Source organism: Diospyros lotus, chromosome 9, assembly GCF_014633365.1.
Source record: "Diospyros lotus cultivar Yz01 chromosome 9, ASM1463336v1, whole genome shotgun sequence".
Classification (NCBI taxonomy): domain Eukaryota; kingdom Viridiplantae; phylum Streptophyta; class Magnoliopsida; order Ericales; family Ebenaceae; genus Diospyros; species Diospyros lotus.
The window spans coordinates 7,454,294-7,472,511 of NC_068346.1; the positions used below are offsets into that span (position 1 = coordinate 7,454,294).

An 18,218-nucleotide genomic window follows, 5' to 3' on the forward strand; every position below is an offset into this window, starting at 1 on the left:
AAATGATGTGTATCTGGTTAAGAATCAGTTGAAAGAGTCAGACTAAAGGATATTGTTGTCGAATTCTTGATTGAGGATGTCATATCGTTTCTATGTTCCTATGTATCGCAAGTACGTGGCAGGTTCTGGTCACGTTATATGGTATTAAGCTCTCGTCATGCAAGAAGGTGGTTCTACTCCTGTCACTACTAGTTGTATCCGGAACTAGCTGCGTTCGCATTGAGCCTGGTGGTACGAGTCAGTTTATCATTGGGATTGAATATCGCTGAATTTTGAGTTGCCTTTAGGTTGATATGTGGTCGAGATAGCTTTGGGGAACGGTTGAGTTATAGTGTGGTAATAGGAGAACATTGTGGTTGTATGTACTATATGATTGATGACATTCCTTAAGCTAGATAAGGTATTAGCGATTATATCGTGGCCCTAGTGAGATGATGGATCGGGAAGATATGCTAGTGTATTAAGTCTAAGTAGTAGACTCAGACTTGTGAGAACTGGAAAATGGTAATATGGAATCAAGGGAGTTGTGAGCGTATCTTGAGGTCATGGATTGGACACGAATCTCGAGGATGAAATTCTAATAAGGAGGGGAGAATTGTAATATCCCCCCCAAAAAATAATAGGAATAATAATTTAACCATAATAATAGTAAACGAAATTAAATTAATTAAACTAAATTAATTTGTTTAAAACATGTGGCTGTGGGCGTATGCTTGGAGGCTACGCCTTGCACAGTAGCCTTTTCTGTCAAAATGAAGCAGAGAGTGAGCAGAGGGTGAGAGATAGAGATCGAGATTGAGAGGATGAGACCGAGAGAAAGAGAGAGCGAGCGAGCTCGAAGGCCGATCAGCCATGGCAGCCGCTGCCATGGCCGACGAGAAGCGACAGTGGCTTGAAGAAGCTGCGGCCATGGGGCGATGCGGAGCAACTAGCAGCGGCGGCGACGACGCGGAGCAGCGACAGATGGCGCGGAGGCCGGCTAGGGGCGGGCGAGGGCGGCGTTGGTCGAGGCGGCGGCCGGTGGATGCTCGGCCGTGCCACTGGTGCGCTGGTTGCAGGAAGAAGAAGAAGAATGAGGCAGCAGCTGCAGGGAAAGGAAGAAGAAGAAGAAGAAAGGAAGAAAGGAAGAAGAAGCAAGGCGTAGGGGAGGAGCTGCGGGAAGAAGAAGAAGAAGAAGAAGAAGAAGAGAAGAGAGAAGAGAAAAGAAAAGAAAGGAAAGAAAAGAAAATAAAGAATTTTGGGATTATTTCGGCATGGGAAGTGGTCAGGTACGTGGGTAAAAATTAATAAAAGTCTGATATGTTTAAATTATAAATTTTACGCGATTAAAATTAATTAATTTGGGTCCCGGTTGTGTTATTTGCTAGGAAATGATTTAATTTGCCTCGGGAGCTCGAGAGAGGTCGGAATCAGCTAGTTTCAGGCAAGTTCCTAATCTTTTCTTCGTATTCTTTAATTCCCCTGAGAAACCCTGTGATTTCTCATATTTTATACCCTCCATTCGTCTGTTTCGACTCGTTTATTAATTATGGAATTTGGAGTCGTTTGATTTAAATTTAATTTATTAAGCTGGCTTCGAGGATTTTATTAGCGTGATTTAATTTAAAATAAATATGAGACTCGTTGAGATATTAATTATGGTGTGCTTACGTGGGATTTTAGACGGCTAAATTAATTATATTATACGGTAGATTTATTTAATTAAAGCCGCGATTTTATTTATTGCCAGCGAACGTTTTACTTCGCAACGGGTGCGTAAGAAAAGCAAGGAATGACCGTGTAAAAGCAAGCTCTTAACTCTCTCTTCGTGTTCTTCAATTCCCGTGAAAGACCCATTGATTTCCTGTATTTTATCTTCTCTCTTACTTTAATTCGGCACCTAGCCTTATTTGTTGAGTTATTATTCAGTGTTTTAAGTTAAATTAAATCCGAGACATCTAGAGTTTTATTTGTTGTGAGCTTACGGGGGTTTGCACCGCCCACACTCCTTTCGGGAATGATGCTGAACTAGTTTAGGGACTAGATTCCTAGACGTGAGGGTTTATTTACGATTTTATTGAATTTTCTTACAGTTTTTCTCAGATTTATTTATGGTTCGGTTAGAGCTATCGAGCAGTGGGACAGGAGTCGGTTGTTGGTGACGTTGGGGTAGACTATGGTACTGCCCTGAAGTGGACCGTCGGGTGGATACCCCTAGTCACTGGCCGTTGACCGGTGCCGAGCACTGCTGACTAGCTCTGCTGGTATGTGATTTACTGCATGATTAGATACCTTGTATTACTGTTCATGATTTGATATGGACATGGGTACGGGATGCATGTTGGGATATTCATTTATTGAGTATGCTTGGACACGGACATTCTAGTTTGGTTAGGTTGCATCCAGCGCGGCATATGCATGACGTGTGGTTTACTATGTGGGCGGAGCATGGCCTGATGCCTGGATGTATGGGCGCCTTGTATCACGTTGATGCTCACTACGCCATTGCATTTCTATGTGCATTGCATGGATACTGGTAGTATTTAGTTCTCGGACAGGAGTACCGTTCCGAGGGAGCCTATGGCTCGGTTGTCCGGAGTACCGACGGATACAGGTGACGGGAGTACCGGCCTGGGACAGCGAGCGCAGGTTTGTGGAGATATTTGTTGCCTTTCAGGGCAGCGGCAGGTTGGTATGAGACTTGGGTGCCAAGTGTCTTATGTGGGCCCCAAGGACCGGTATGTGTTTTTATTTTGTTATGCTATTGAGCTGTTGTGTTGTAGCGTCTCATGGCTTGTGTGTACCTGGGGGTTTATTTTGGGGAGAGTTTTCTGGTTATGTTCAGCCTTCAGCCTTTCTTTCTGTATGCTTGCTGAGTCTCTCGACTCACTTTGCTTTCCATCATTCCAGGTAGTGGCGGCGTGGGCCATAGCAAGGGAGTCAGCTTTAACGGCAGAGTCGGTGTGGTGTACAGGCAGTCTCGTCAATCCCTATCCACTCTGATGTCTAAGTAGAATTTACTCTATTATTTTTGTACTGTGCCAGGTGTTTTCTCGAGTCTTGTGTATGTCGGCACAGGAGTTTGTATTCTTTTATTTATCTTGTGACCGCTGTGTTAGCGGGGTACCCATAGTGCATGCATGTCTTGAGCTTTGCTTCCGCTGTTCTTATTTTCGTGTATGCATGTTGGGGTGGTCTTTGTCTCTTGTTTCATTATTTTTCTCCTCCTGTAGGCGCTCTCGTTCGGGTAGTCCGGGCGGCTACGATGTCCGAGCGGGGGTGCTTACATAGAGTATATGTATGAGTATGAATGATATTATATATATAGTATGATATAATAAAAATAATTTTAAATTTTAAAATATTAAGAGTTAACTACTTTTATTTCGTTAATAACTAACTATTCTTATTTTGTACCTTAATTAATAAATAGTTAACTAAGGAGAAAAATATCATATAACAAATTAATTATATACATAACAGTGTGTCATACATTTTTAATAATAATATCATATTATGTGACACCTGGTAACACAATTAAATATATAATTTTAAAGTATGAAGTCAATCATAATAAACAACGTACTAAAGGAGTGATCTATGTTATAGATATGCTTGTTAAAAAATAAATGATTACAAATAAAAATTTATTGGGTACACTTAATAGTTATACTATAAAAAACTATTAAGGGGTCAAAATTTTATTTTTGAAGCTTAAGTATTATGCATAAAATGTTGAAGTTGACTATGAAAAAAATAAATATATTCTCAAATAAATCTAGAAATTCTAATCCAAGTCTATATATTTTTCTTACCTTTATTTATTATTCATCAATTATTATTTACCAATTGTCAACCATCGGTTGCTTGTCATCATTACAACAAATTTTAGATTAAGAGACATTTAAAAATGTCTTAATAGATAGTTTATTAGGACATTTTAACTATTAACAGAGCCCGTCTTGGGTGTTTCAGGGCCCAAGGCAAATTTTTTTTAAGTGTACCCTTTATATAAATTAAATAAAAAAATAAAAATTATTAATTAATTAATTTTATTAAAATTATAAGAATTTACAAAAGATAAAAAAGAATAATTTGGAGCCTCATTATAACCTTATTTGGGGAAAACTCAATAAGACAAAACTCCAAACGAAGAAAAAAGAGTACCCTGCATTGTAAATATTGCATTAACAAATAAAAACTACATATTTGAGTCGACATGCTTCCTCCCGAATCTTCGTAAGCATTTCTTGATTTGATCAATCTTCCTTTCATTTAGGGATGTCAAAAAATATTCGAAAATCGGTGAATCAGATCAAATCGGACCGAACCGTGCCTTTTGGATTGGTTCTATGGTTCAATGGTTAGGTTCTGGTTTTAAAAAATTAAGAATCGATATATTTGGTTTGGTTACTGATTTTTTTTTTCAAACCGTGATTTGAACCGAATCGGAATCAAAATTATACTTATATATATTATAATTTTTTGGTATATATATATATACATATGCATAAATAATATTACTTCTTAGGAAACTAGCGAGATTCATGAACTCTTTTATTTCTAGGTTTTTATGCGCTATTGCTATAATAAATGGTCGATGTAATCTCATTTGATGAGATAGTTTATGAATTATTTTGTTCTACTTTTACTTCAAGACTTGAAACATTAATGAAGTTATGGGTTTATTTTAATTAATAAATTTGTTTGCAATTTCATATTTTACGAAAATGTTTAGAAGATAAGTGTTAATTGAATAGAATCGAAACCGATCCGATGTGACGGATTGATCATGGTTTGGTTTTATATATGTAATGGTTCTGTTACGATTCTTATTTTTTTGGAACCATTAAAAATGGTTCTGTTACTAGATTCTTATAAAATCGGACCAATTCGAACCGTTGACAGCCCTACTTTCATTCTCCATAATTAATCGAAACAAAAACAATCATCACATGTATCTACAAAATAAAAATAGTAATGAAATTTTCTTTTGACAAGGTTTCTTTTGTTATTTTTTTTTTAATTTTTTATACACATATACACATAGCTTAAAAATAATTTGGGCCCTCCTCAATTGTGGGCCCTGGACTGAAGCCCTGGTAGCCCTGGGCCAAGGCCGGCTCTGACTATTAAGACACTAATAATGCCTAAAAAATAATTATAAATTTAAGTTTGTTGCGACACTTAAAAATATTTTTAAAATCACTATAAATTTATTTTTCACATTCCCGACAATGCCTTCTCTTAACTCTAACTTACCATTTCCCCCTGTTCGAACCCTAAACCTTTCCTTCTTCTTGCACGTGCATGACCACATAATCTACACATCATCTTATTAATATATGTGCCTATATTAATTTTATAGTATATTTAAGTTTTATTAGAATTATTCTATTAGGACACTTAATATTTGTCTATTAAGGCACTTTATCAAAGTGTCTCGCTAGAATTATTTTAATGGGACATTTCAAAAATTAATTATACCCTATTAGATTTGTTTATTATGACATTTCATCGTCGTTCCTTATTAAAATTATTTTATTAGGACACTTTTTAAAATTGTGTCTTAAAATGATATTTCATAAGATACTTAGATTTGTTTATTAGGGCACTTAATTGTTGTGCCTCATTAGAGTTATTGTATGAGGGTACTTCTTTAGATTGTATTTTAAAATAGTATTTTATATGGCACTTTTTAAAAAATACCCTAAAAAAATCCCTCAACAAATCATTTTTATGGTAGTGCGCCATTGCCATCATCTTAATTAGTAAACTTGGTAGCAAATCACCACACATTGTCATCTCCTTGTGATTCGTCCTCCCTCCCTCTCTCTTTCTCTTTGAGTTCTAGATCGTCGAAATCTAGTAACCTAGAATCCATTGTTGAGATGGGTTTTGCCAACAACTATAATGCTTCCCAATATGGCGAAATCATTATGTGTGTTTTATTGAATGTACTTTGGTTTGAAATTTATTCAATGCATATGATATTATGTTAAATTTATAAAATACTAGTTTAACAAATTAAATTAAACTAGACATACTATTTAAATTAAGTTGAAGGAATATTGTTAATATTAAATTTTGAAGAAACCAGATTTTTTATTTTTAAAATTCATTTGTTTGTTAATATAATATTTTATAAAATTTATTTTTTTATATTTTTCAATAATTATATGAAATTTTCAAATTTAAAAGATTAATCATAATCCAGGGGCATTTTTACTATATATATGTTTATTTTTTTCTATTTCATATAAATCCTTATACCATAATAAAAATTAAAATATGGGAAAAATTTTGAACACCAAATTGCCATTTTACCCATGAAAAAATGGAATGTTAATAAGAACAAATTTAAGCCCGTAAAAAGGGATATATTTACTATTTTAAAAAAAAAATAAAGAGTAATAATGTTATCAATGCATAAAATTACGTTTACCATCTGTTTCCATTTCTTTAAGATAAATGGTTGTTAGGTTGTGTAACTAATGCCATCACACAATTAAGAGGGGAATGAATTAAGCGTTGTTAAAAGAATTGATTAAGTTTAAAAAAAATTACCTATTGATGAGGTTTTAGTACAAAAAGATAATGATTATAGAGTGACGTATAAAAGGATTAAGAAAATAAATGATAAGTGCAAAAATGACACAAATGATTTATAGTAATTCAGCTCAAACGACCTAATTCACTATCTCAACTACTCATTAAAAATTTTCATCAATCACTAAAACCTCCTACTTGATCTTAAATAGACCCTCTAGTACAACAACTATGATTCCAGTTACAATATCTCCTAAAAATTACTCACACAGAGGTTTAAACAAATAATACAAATGATATACAAAGCATTTTTGAGAGAAAATTTTGAATTCGTTAGAGCACTTGAATAGAATAGTAAAACTTGCAATAGTTTCTCTAACCCCTTCAAAGCACTATCATGTTAGTATTTATTGGTTTCTCGTGATCTTTAAATTTATTAACAGTTGATGGAGCCATTAGTAGCATTTAATGATTTAGAAAACTAGTAATTAAAGATATCTGCAATAAAAAAGGTCGGCAGTCTCAAAGAAACAGTCAATCGATTAGAGTAAAATCTAAAGAAATGGTCGACATGAAGAAGAAAAACAATCTACCAGGATGAAGATAATCAATAACTCAAGCATGATTGCATAAACGGTCAACAATTTGTCTTTCAAATTTAAAAACATGATTTTGATATTCAAATGCTATATGACCAAATTTGATATATCAAATATAAGGGATTCTTTTGATAATAAAAACTTAGGCTGCGTTCTCTTTGCTTTTTAATTTTTAGTTTTGAATTTTGAATTCATTTTCAGTTTTATCTGTTTTGGTAATCAGTTTTTAAAAAATTGAAAACGCATTTTCTTTGTCATTTTGAAAAACTATTTTTCAAAACAGAAAATTAGAAAATGCGTTCTCTTAGAAATTTTGAAAATATTTTTTTAATAATATTTTATTCAATAAATTTGATTATTAAGTAAATTATAAATATTTAATGTTAATATATTATTAAAAAATATATACATTTTAAAGTTAATGAATTTTATAATATTTTTTCCCATTACAATAATAAAATATGAATAAATAAATAAATAAATATGTTTTGAGTTTTGAGTTTGTTTTGGATGAAAACACTCAAAACAATTTTTTGTTGTTTTTAGTTTTCTTTACAATTTTTTTTTTGTTTTCAAAAATGTATTTTTAAAAACAGTAAAAAGAACGTATTTTTATTATTTTAAAAAATTAAAAAATAAAAATGACTTGAAAACAGTAAAGAGAACTCAACCTTATTTTTCCAAATGTCAATACTAAAAATGACTTTTGACATTAGATGATTTTTATTATGATACTTGATAAAATAATTTAGTTGTACCTATAATAAAATAATTTAGTACTTAATATCAAAAGAGGTTTTTTATCATCAAAATAATATTAAAGAACAAAATAATTGGTATTTCTATCAATTATTGTATTTTATTATTTGCGAAAAGAACTCTGTTTTATCTATTTCTATTCTAATATAATCTCATCTCAAACGTGTGAGATCATGTTCTTGCTATCCCTCAATAATTTTACTAAACTTTATAATATATTTTCATATGACATAAAAAAAATTTAATCACACACTTCCAAAATCTGAGTTATTTGACGAAGACAACTCTTAAACTTTAAAATTAACAACATTAATTATGCCACATTCTCTCTTATCTGAGTTATAAGCTTTTCAAAAATTAATCATGACACAATCTCTCTTATTAACAACATTAAGTAAATTAATTATACATGATTTGGGATTATCATTCTTGTACGGCTCTCAGTGCTCGTGCTTTAAATTATGCCAGAGAAAGCAAATCACAGGTTGAGGGTTTAGCCTTTGAGTAAGACGATAATCGAATTAGCAACCTATCAGATTGACACCGACATATTGCTCATCCGATCGTTCGACCTAGACCGCATACATTATTTGAATTTTAAGTGTTTCGGTTAGATAGTCCTTAAATTTTTATTTTTCATTTGATCAATCCCTGATTTTGAGAAAAATAAAAGTTGAGGGTGTTAAAGTAAAAAAATTCAAATTTCAGAAAGTGTATGATTATTAGTAACAAAAGTGTTGTGACAAGTTTTAAAATGTTGAGGAACTAATTGAACCAATTTAAAATTTATAAGGTGGAGTCAAATAATTAAAATTCACAAGGTATATGATAAATTTACCCCTCCTTGATTAGTTGTATAAGAGCACAATTTAAAATAAATATCTATAAAATAACACAAATTTCTAATAATTTTATATCTAAAAAACTTATTTGACACGTTTATTTTCAATCTAATAAAGTTGTGGGTTAAAATTAAGACACGTTATTTATTTTTTATATATGAAAATATATATTTATGTATGTATGTATGTAAATGTACATGTGAAGTGTTGGACATAGACATTTAAGAGATTAAGTGTAGCAGAGTTCTGTATAATGAAGAATTGATTTGAAATAGTTGGTGTTAATTCGGTAGATTGTGAATTTATCATCGTTTTGTGCAAGGATCGACAATTCGATAGATTATGAGTTCGATCATCGCCCTGCGCAAAGGTTAATAGCTCAATTTGCGATTTATCTTCTCTGGCATAATCGAGAGCACGAGTATTAAGAGTCACGTAAGAATGATCATCCAAAGAATTGATTTCAAATATGATATATTTTTTTGAGTAAAAAAAAATAAAAACTCAATACAAACGAAAAGATGACTTATGAGAGATGAATTAAGTGTTTTGCATATTTAAACAAATTATACACCAACACTGATTTAAAAAAATATTTTTCTATAATATAAAACAAGATGCAATAGTTTAATATAAATTTATATGCATTAAAATATTTTTTATAAAAATTATCCTAAAAATATTTTAGACATAATATATATATATATATATAAGGGTAGCTGCATTTCAAAAGTGGAATAAGAAAACAAAAGGTTATGTTTGTTTTTCTAGATTTTGACCTTCAAATTGCACCAAAGGCATATGCATTGAAAATGTATGCATGCAAGTAGTAATTTTAAAAATATTTTATGCTTGTAATGTCAACAAAGGCTGTTATGTTTGAAACTAATGAACTCAATTTAAATGAGAAAATATTACATGACAGATGAAAAATAATATCATCGAAACGTAAGAAGCGAATCACAAGATACAACACTTTAAAATGGTTCGCCTAATAAGTTTAGTTTACTATTTTATCTACTCAATAAAAATTTTAAAATATCCACTAAGGGATTTAATTTTTAAAATATCAATTACAACTCACACACAGTTTTTATAGGTTTAATTAAAATTTTTACTTTTCATGGGTTATGTAAGAATCTCAACTTTTATACAAGTAGTTGTAACCACCATTTTTGTAGGTTAACTAGTAACATTTGTTTTTAAGAACAAAACATCACAAATACATACATTTTATGGGCCAAGATAGAACTCTTATAGCCACTTATTGAAAGATGAGATAAAGGCTAAGCTCTCAATAAAAAAATTTCTCAAAAAATAAGAAATACAGTACATAAGTGTATAGACAAGAGAAGTGAAAAAAAATATGAATAGTAAAGCACTCCACTCTGTTGTTCTTAATTTCTAGTTTAAGAAGATTTTCAGGAGGGTTAACCAAATAATGGCTTGAAGTGAAGGAAAATAATCATGGAAAACTATCACTCAAGTAACAAACTTTTGCCTAAAAATAGATTCAGTTTGGTTGTGTCTAGATTTAGCTTAGCTCGATATTACTAGACAACCGCATTAATCTCGTGCAACATTTGACTTTTTATAGAAGATTTAAGACTTGAATTTAGTACATGTTATCTACACATACTCACAACTTCTTTCAATTTGACTAATAACAGTCAAATTAGTCAATAAAAATATGCTTGATTTTAAGATAAAGCATTTTACACATTATACATAAGTATATTTATCATTTTGTTATAAGAGAACTGTCGACGTTCATAATTAGCTGACCTTAATTCGTAGGCCCGTAATGAAAAAATGAGCCAAAGTGCAAGGAAGAGGAATGGAATAGAACGTACAAGGAAAGTTTTTACGTGGTTTGACCAAAACGATGTCTACTCTACGATTATCCTCTGGTTATTCCGGCAGAGTAACAATGTGTTATTATATATATATTTTTTGTCATCTACAATGGTATTTTTGACCCCTATTTATAGTGAGGAGTGTTTACAGTTGCATAAATACAAAAGTGGAAGAATGATATCATGAAGACAATATGTCTTTATCAATTCCAAAGAACCAGAAGTTGGGTTCCTTATTATCAGGGATTTGGTTTGCATCAGATAAAGTAGGTGGGGGTTCCTGCCTCTGGTTATTCAGCAGTAATGTTGTTATGCGAGCTGAAAGGTTATATCGACGAGTTGGAAGCGTCGCTGGGAGCTCGTTGGAATCATCATTGAGAGCTCGCTGAAGGCTTGCTTAGCTTCGCAATTTGAGCTCGGGTCTTAGTGACATGCGGTCTTGTTCTATGCGAGCTCGACCTTTGGGTCTGTTGGACTTTAGGTGATTGGGTCGGCCTGCTAGGTTGTGCCCAGCCCATAAGGGATGATGCGAGAAAAGCACATAACAAGAACATAATCAAATTTCTCAAAATAATGAAATAAAGTTTAAACGATCAAAAATGTCATCTCTGACATCTCTTAGTAACGACTATAAATTTCAAAATCTGTTAAACATTACTCGAGTATAAACAAGTATTACTTGACTAAGAATGATCTTTACTCGACTATGTATTTTATGCAATCGATTATATATTATGCTTATTCAAGTATGAGAATTCAATTACTTGATTATTTTAAGTTACAAAAATACATTGTCTACTTGATTACAAAGCAATATTTATTCAATTAATTATGATCTTTACTCGAGAATAAGGATTATTACCAGATTAAATGTTAAGTTCAGAAACTTAAACCAATTTTCAAACTATTTTTACTTGATTATAAAGGACACGATCTCCAGTATAAAGAGAACATTACTCGATTATAAAGAATCTTCACTCCTGTAAAAGATGCATACAAATTTTAATTTAAAATCATTCGATTACAAAATAGATTCACTTGAGTACAACAAATAATTACTTGATTACTTGCTTAATTTTAAGATGATAGAAAATTGTATCACTCATTTAAATACAAAGAGTTTAGATAGTCAAGTACTTTTTACGTTTACTTGATTATTCTTCCATATGTAATTGATTATTTTAAAAAATGAACTGATTTTTACTTGATTATTCTAAAAGCTTATTTGATTGATTTTCACCATTACTGGATTGGCTGTTATATGCTTGATAAAATATTCAATTATTTAAATATTATATTTGATTAAAAAATTATTAATCTTAAAAATAACTTAAAAAGTTTTGGACATTATCAATCAACCACATTTACTAAAAAATATTTATTCATTCAAGTTCACTGAGAATATTTTTCTCATCAAATTAAAATACAAAATTTTCAAGGCAAACAAACATTAAAGATGAATTTGCTGATTTTAACGGTGATTATATGATAGCATAACATTTATAATAGATTTTAAAAATTAATGATGAATTACAAATACAAACAAACATTATTGACCCTTCGCCCACATTTCTTTCTTTGTTCGCCCCCATTTCTAGGGTTTAAGCTTAGGAACCCCCAAAACCCTATAGACCTGGAGAGGTAATGCGAAAAATGGAGTCGTCCGCTCTGTAAACAAATTCATAGCTTTTTTTTCGTCGAGAGCAATCCGAAAACCTCCACATGAATGATCAAAGAAGCCCTCCAATTCTTCGCTCGCCTGCGAAGGACCCGCACTTGCTTCCCCACCAATCCCTTCGCCTTCAACCAGTCGCTCCACTGCCTCGTCACCTCCAATTGCGGCGACCTCTCTCTCAAAATCCTCTTCCATTTCATCTCCAGAGGCTACAATCCCCATCCCTCTTCCTGCAATTCCATCATCTCCCTGTTCTGCAATCTGAACAATCTCACTTCCGCCGAGAAATTCTTCAATTCCTTGCCTCTCTTCGGCTGCTCCCCGGATATTGTGAGTTACAACTCTTTGATTGATGGGTATTCTCGGTTGAAAGATATGAATGGCGCTTGTTTGATTTTGAATCGCGTTTTTGGCGATGGCAAAGTTAGGCCTGATTTGGTTACTTTTAATGTTTTGTTCAACGGGTTCTCTAAGCTGGGGATGGAAAAGGAGACGTTTGTGTACATGGCTTTGATGTGGAAATATTGTGTGCCGAATGTTGTTACTTACAGTATTTTTATTGATATGTTTTGTAAAGTTCGGAACTTGGAGATGGGGTATAGAGTGTTTAGGGATATGAGTGGGGATGGTATTTTGCCGAATTTGGTTACTTTTACTTCTTTGATTGATGGGTATTGTAAGGTTGGAAATGTAGCGGTTGCATTTGGGTTGTATCGGGAAATGGGCAAGTTGTCAATCTCGCCGAATGTTGTTACTTATTCAGCTCTGGTTGATGGGCTATGCAAGCGTGGGATGTTGGAATGGGCAGAGGGATTGTTTTCTAAGATGTTGAAAGAAGGACTTCAACCCAATTACGCAGTTTATACTTCGATAATAGACGGGCAGTTTAAGAAGGGAAACATTGATGATGCTCTGAAATATGTGAGCAGAATGCATGATCAGGGTATCAGGCTTGATATAGCAGCTTATGGTGCTGTTATATCAGGCCTCTGTAGCAGAGGTCGATTAGACAGAGCTATAAAGATTAAGGAAGATATGATGAGAAGTGGATTGCAACCTGATAATATTATCTTCACCACTCTTATCGATGCTTACTTCAAGGCTGGCAATTTAAGTGCAGCCCTGAATGAGTATAATGAATTAGTGCATAAAGGTTTCGAACCTGATGTTGTAACAATTTCAGCCTTAATGGATGGTCTTTGCAAGCATGGCCGTTTAGATGAGGCAAAAAAGCACTTCAGCAAAGAAAAGGCCAATGAAATTTCTTATACAGTGCTTGTTGATGGGATGTGCAGAGAAGGAAATTTTAGTGAAGTTGAGGCCATTTTGAGGGAGATGTCAAAGATGGGTTTTGTTCCAGACAAGTATATCTACACTTCTTGGATTGCTGGACTCTGTAAGCAAGGGAATTTGGTGGAAGCATTCAGGCTTAAAAACAAGATGATCCAAGAGGGTATTGCTCCTGACCTGTTAACTTACAGCTCACTGATTTTTGGGCTAGCTGATAAAGGGCTGATGGTTGAAGCAAAACAGGTTTTTGATGATATATTAAAAAAGGGAATCAATCCTGACCAAGCAGTTTATGATATTTTGATTAGAGGCTATGCCAAGCAAGAAAATGCAGTTGCCATTTCTTGTTTGCATGATGAGATGAGAAGGAGAGGACTCCTCGTAGAAGGAAATATGGTAGGAGGAGGAAGACGATTTCTGATGGCAGATGTTCCGCAGCACACTCTGAAACAAGTCACTTTCACAAGGAAAAGCCTTTTTATGCCTTTCTGAGGCCGCCATACTTGAGCTTAGATGGTAGCCCTAAGCCCTATTTTAATAGTCCGAGATGGCCTCTCCTGGGAATTCTCGTCATGATTTCTCGCTACTGCACCTTTTTGTGTATGTGCTACTTCCACCACTTTGAGATTTCTCTCGTGCATTGTCAGCTGGAGAATTCATATGCATTATCACTCTCATACAGGTAACAAATTAGAGCTGTCACAGAATGTACACATCATTTGTATGAAAAATAAACTAAGATTCTTAGTTTCATTGATGTCACCCATACTATATATGAAATCAATAATTTGAACTGTTTCTTCTTTTGTTTTGACAGAATGGAAGTCTGATGAAGTGCATTCCTCTGGTTACAACACTGATCACAAGCCTTAATCCTACTAGGAGAGGTTGGTTATATGAATTTCAGACCTCCAACCATCTTAAAGTGCTTGATGTTTGATCTGACAAGTTTTATGCTGGCTGTTGCTATCTAACACAATCCTTGTCCTCTTATCTGCAGTTGGGACAGACAGGAGGAATACCTTCAAACATAATTGCTACCAGCGGATCATTGTATGTTTTTGTAAACTAATGGGTATTATATTTTCCTACTTTCTGCTCTAGAAACTGTCCAGAACCAAAGTCTTTTATGAATGCACCTGATCTTCTATTTCATCCTTTGGAACTGCTTCTTGATAATCTACTCTGTACTGACAGTTGTTTGATGAGCTTAACAATTTGTACGAGTGCTCACTGAATGCACGGGGAAGATGTGTTTGATAAGCATTTGATGGCATTTTCTCCACCATTTTCCACTGGGTATATATACTCTTAAGTATTCTTCAAATCCCAAGTAATAATTTTTCTTGAGCATTTTATGTACATTGCTATTTGTTGGATGGCATTCTTTAGCCAGCAATGCTGCATAGTGCATATTAACAAATCCCCTTTTATAGTCGATATACCTTTTTTAGATGGCATTTGTAGTCTGACGACTGTAATTGCATTCTGAAAACTAGAATGTAAAAGATTACCTATTATGGTAGAATATTATAGTGGTATTTTCTCAGATTTTGCGCGTGTGATGTTCGTGCATACATTCTCAACTTCTTTGCTTATAGTTATTTCCAAGGGCATGGCTTCCCCTTTAATTTTTTCCCCTTGCAACGAGTCTAATTTCACAATTTGAACTCATAACCTTATATTCACAAAAAGATCAACTTTACGGTTTCTTATGGTTCTTGTATTGGTCAAAATTTTCATCTCTCTAGTGTCGTATCTTCATTGGTTATCTTCTTTCCTTGCTGTTTAACAAGTGCAGGAGGATATGGTTTTCCGGCTAGACATTGCCAATGCCTCTATTCAACTTCTTGTGGGTGATGAATCTGTGGCTGCTCAGCTCCAACAGAGGACCGGCAGATCGCCGCGGTTCCTTGTTTAAGACATTTGTTAGCAGTTGCAAAAGTCAAGAAACCTAATCAAATTGCTCTTGGAAGCATACAGCAGCGTCTAAGATTGCTCCAAGTGTACTGAACTCGCCAGCTGTTTCACTTATTTGAGAACTGTTAAAAGTAGGAGTCTTGGAGAGGGTTGTGCCGTGAAACTCCATCAACTTTGTTTAGTATTATCGTCCTTTACATGTATTTTTTGATTTGATATTTGTTTAGCTAATGCCCATAATACTTTAAATAAAGAGACATTAATTTCAGATGTTACACCACCTCATACAACTCCCATCTTAATTTTTTTAAATTTTATAATGATGAATTATAATTTTTGTTAAAATATGTACACACGAACATGGGTGAAAATAATATAAGAAATGGGTACCCAAAATCATCAAAACTGTTTTTTATGCTAGGATTTTTTTATTTTTGATGACGTTTTCTATAGTAAGTTCACTTATGCAAAAAAGAAAATAGAGCTTAGGATAATAACAAAATTAGTAAAAAATAAAAAATATATTATAAAACTATGTCAATTTTCTTACATTTAAAGTTTTAATATTTTTAATTAAAAATGTAATTTTTACATAAAATTAGAGAGGTTGTTTGTGTTATTTAAATGAAAAAATTAAAAAAAATTGATGAATATTTATTAGATGACATATACAGTAACAGTTTAAATAAAATAGTTTTAATGTAGTAGTAAAGATATTATAAAAATTAATTATTATTTAAAAGTTACGAGTTTAAATTTAATTAACTAATTAAAGTAATTATTTTTTATTTTTTAATTAAGAAATATAAACATATTTTAAAAAAAAATTGTTAATAAAAATTTATAAGGGCCCTTTTAATTTAATAAAAAAACAACCCGCTTGGGTCGGGCTGGGACATACGTCCAAGAGGAGGATGTATTTTATGCCTCCGAAATCAAATGAAAGCGCGCGAACTAAACTAACAATTGCAGAGCAGATCTCTGCTAGGGTTTCGGAGGAGCGATCTCAATGGCCATCGAATGCCTCGTTCTTGGTACTCTCTCTCTCTCTCTCTCTCTCTCCCCCCTTCCATGTCTCACGTCAATTTGCCCCAAGTTTTTTCTGTTGTTTCGTCAGACAAACGATACCGATAACTTCGTTTCCGCGTCCAGGTGCAGGGCAGGAAGTGGGCAAGAGCTGCGTGGTGGTTTCGATCAATGGCAAGAGGATAATGTTCGATTGCGGCATGCACATGGGCTATCTCGACCGCCGCCGCTACCCCGATTTCTCCCGCATCTCCAACTCCGGCAACTTCGACGGCTCTCTATCCTGCATCATCATAACCCATTTGTATGCTTACTTTTTCATTATCTGTCTACGTTTCTATGGGTATGGTGAGCGCTTATCTTTTTCTGGGAAAACTAATTGTTGGTGTAATTGTGCAGCCACTTGGATCATATTGGAGCTCTTCCTTACTTTACTGAAGTTTGTGGTTACCGAGGACCCATTTACATGACGGTAATCTGATCTCTCTTACTTGTTTAAATTTGGGATTTTGTAGGAATTTAGCAAGGAAAAGGGAAAGTAAGGACGGGAACGTTTGGGGGAGGGGATTTTTTTTTTCTCACTCTTATTTTGCAAAGGAAATGAAAGGAAAACAGAGTGTCTTACTTGAACCAATCTATAAGGAAGAATGATTTTACTTTACCTTCATGTTTAGTCCTTTTCTAGATGAAGTATCCTTGTAAAGTTAGGCATTTCATTTGGTCCTTTTATTCAATCAGGTAATACTTGTTTTATACGTCAGTGATTTTTGTTAGTGTATTCTTGTGCCAGTATACCCTGCATTTAGTACTAGAACTATGCTGGTTGGGCAAGGACTGACATTTACCATTAAGCATTAATGTGTGTGTGTGTGTTTTAACCTCTCTTTGGGTGATCTACACATTCATGAATTTACTGTATTTATATTTTACTGATTTAGTACCCAACAAAAGCTTTGGCTCCATTGATGCTGGAGGATTATCGGAGAGTGATGGTTGATAGAAGGGGAGAAGAAGAACAGTTCACATCTAAGAATATTGTGGAATGCATGAAAAAAGGTACACAATTTTGGTGCGAGCTTTAAATATATGCTACTGAAGAGTTATATATGGTGAAAATTAGTCTTTTGGTTGATGGAGTCATCTGGTTCATGTAGCCAATCCTGCTTAGTTTTGATTGGTGATTTTGTTTCTTAGTTTTATTTGGTTTCCTAGTTTGGTTTGAATTTGGAAGTTTATAGACCCTCACAATTGTTGGGAATTTTCACTTTGATGATTGATTATTAAATATAAGATTTAGATTCTTCTCTTCTCTTGGTCTTCTTGTCTATATTTTCTTCTTGCTGCTTCTATTTTCATTGTCTAGTCTTTATCGTTTCTTCTTATTCTTTCTCCTGTATTTATTCCCTTCCTATGCTATCCTTTTATTCTTTTCTTTGATTCTGTATCAATTTTGATTTCAGAGCCTAACTTCAACCCATACTTCAAATCTTTTGCAAATCACAATTGCTTTACTGTGTCAGCCACAACATTTCTGAGCTGTTAACAACATTCAAATCAGAAAATTTCAGCAAGGGCAGCCTCACAGACTACCATCAACCAATTACCATGTCTTCAAGTGACAACCTTTTTCAAGACACGAAACACATAAGGCCCTGTTCTCTTTGCTGTTTTCAGATCGTTATTAGTTTTCAGTTTTCTAAAACAATGAAAACATGTTTACTTT

General features: G+C 33.4%; 2 protein-coding genes across 7 annotated transcripts in view; both read left to right on the plus strand.

Annotated features, from left to right (window-relative positions):
* Positions 1-12,143: 12,143 nt before the first annotated feature.
* LOC127810603 (pentatricopeptide repeat-containing protein At2g01740) lies at positions 12,144-15,768 on the plus strand. Of its 6 annotated transcripts, none has more exons than XM_052350161.1 (5): positions 12,144-14,231; positions 14,367-14,436; positions 14,550-14,624; positions 14,747-14,848; positions 15,351-15,767. In XM_052350161.1, the coding sequence occupies exon 1, from the start codon at positions 12,311-12,313 to the stop codon at positions 14,039-14,041; it is 1,731 nt and encodes a 576-aa protein (XP_052206121.1). In that variant the 5' UTR covers positions 12,144-12,310; the 3' UTR covers positions 14,042-14,231; positions 14,367-14,436; positions 14,550-14,624; positions 14,747-14,848; positions 15,351-15,767. The 6 variants fall into 6 exon arrangements, with proteins under 6 accessions (XP_052206121.1, XP_052206118.1, XP_052206119.1 ...); XM_052350158.1 differs by having other exon boundaries at positions 14,550-14,602; XM_052350159.1 differs by having other exon boundaries at positions 14,550-14,882; positions 15,351-15,768.
* A 619-nt stretch (positions 15,769-16,387) lies between these two features.
* LOC127810625 (cleavage and polyadenylation specificity factor subunit 3-II) overlaps positions 16,388-18,218 on the plus strand; it is an 87,733-nt gene continuing 85,902 nt past the window's right edge. Inside the window, 4 exon segments of the mRNA XM_052350194.1 lie at positions 16,388-16,503; positions 16,622-16,799; positions 16,895-16,967; positions 17,434-17,551. Of these exon segments, the coding sequence (XP_052206154.1) occupies positions 16,479-16,503; positions 16,622-16,799; positions 16,895-16,967; positions 17,434-17,551 (394 nt within the window). The 5' untranslated portion in view covers positions 16,388-16,478.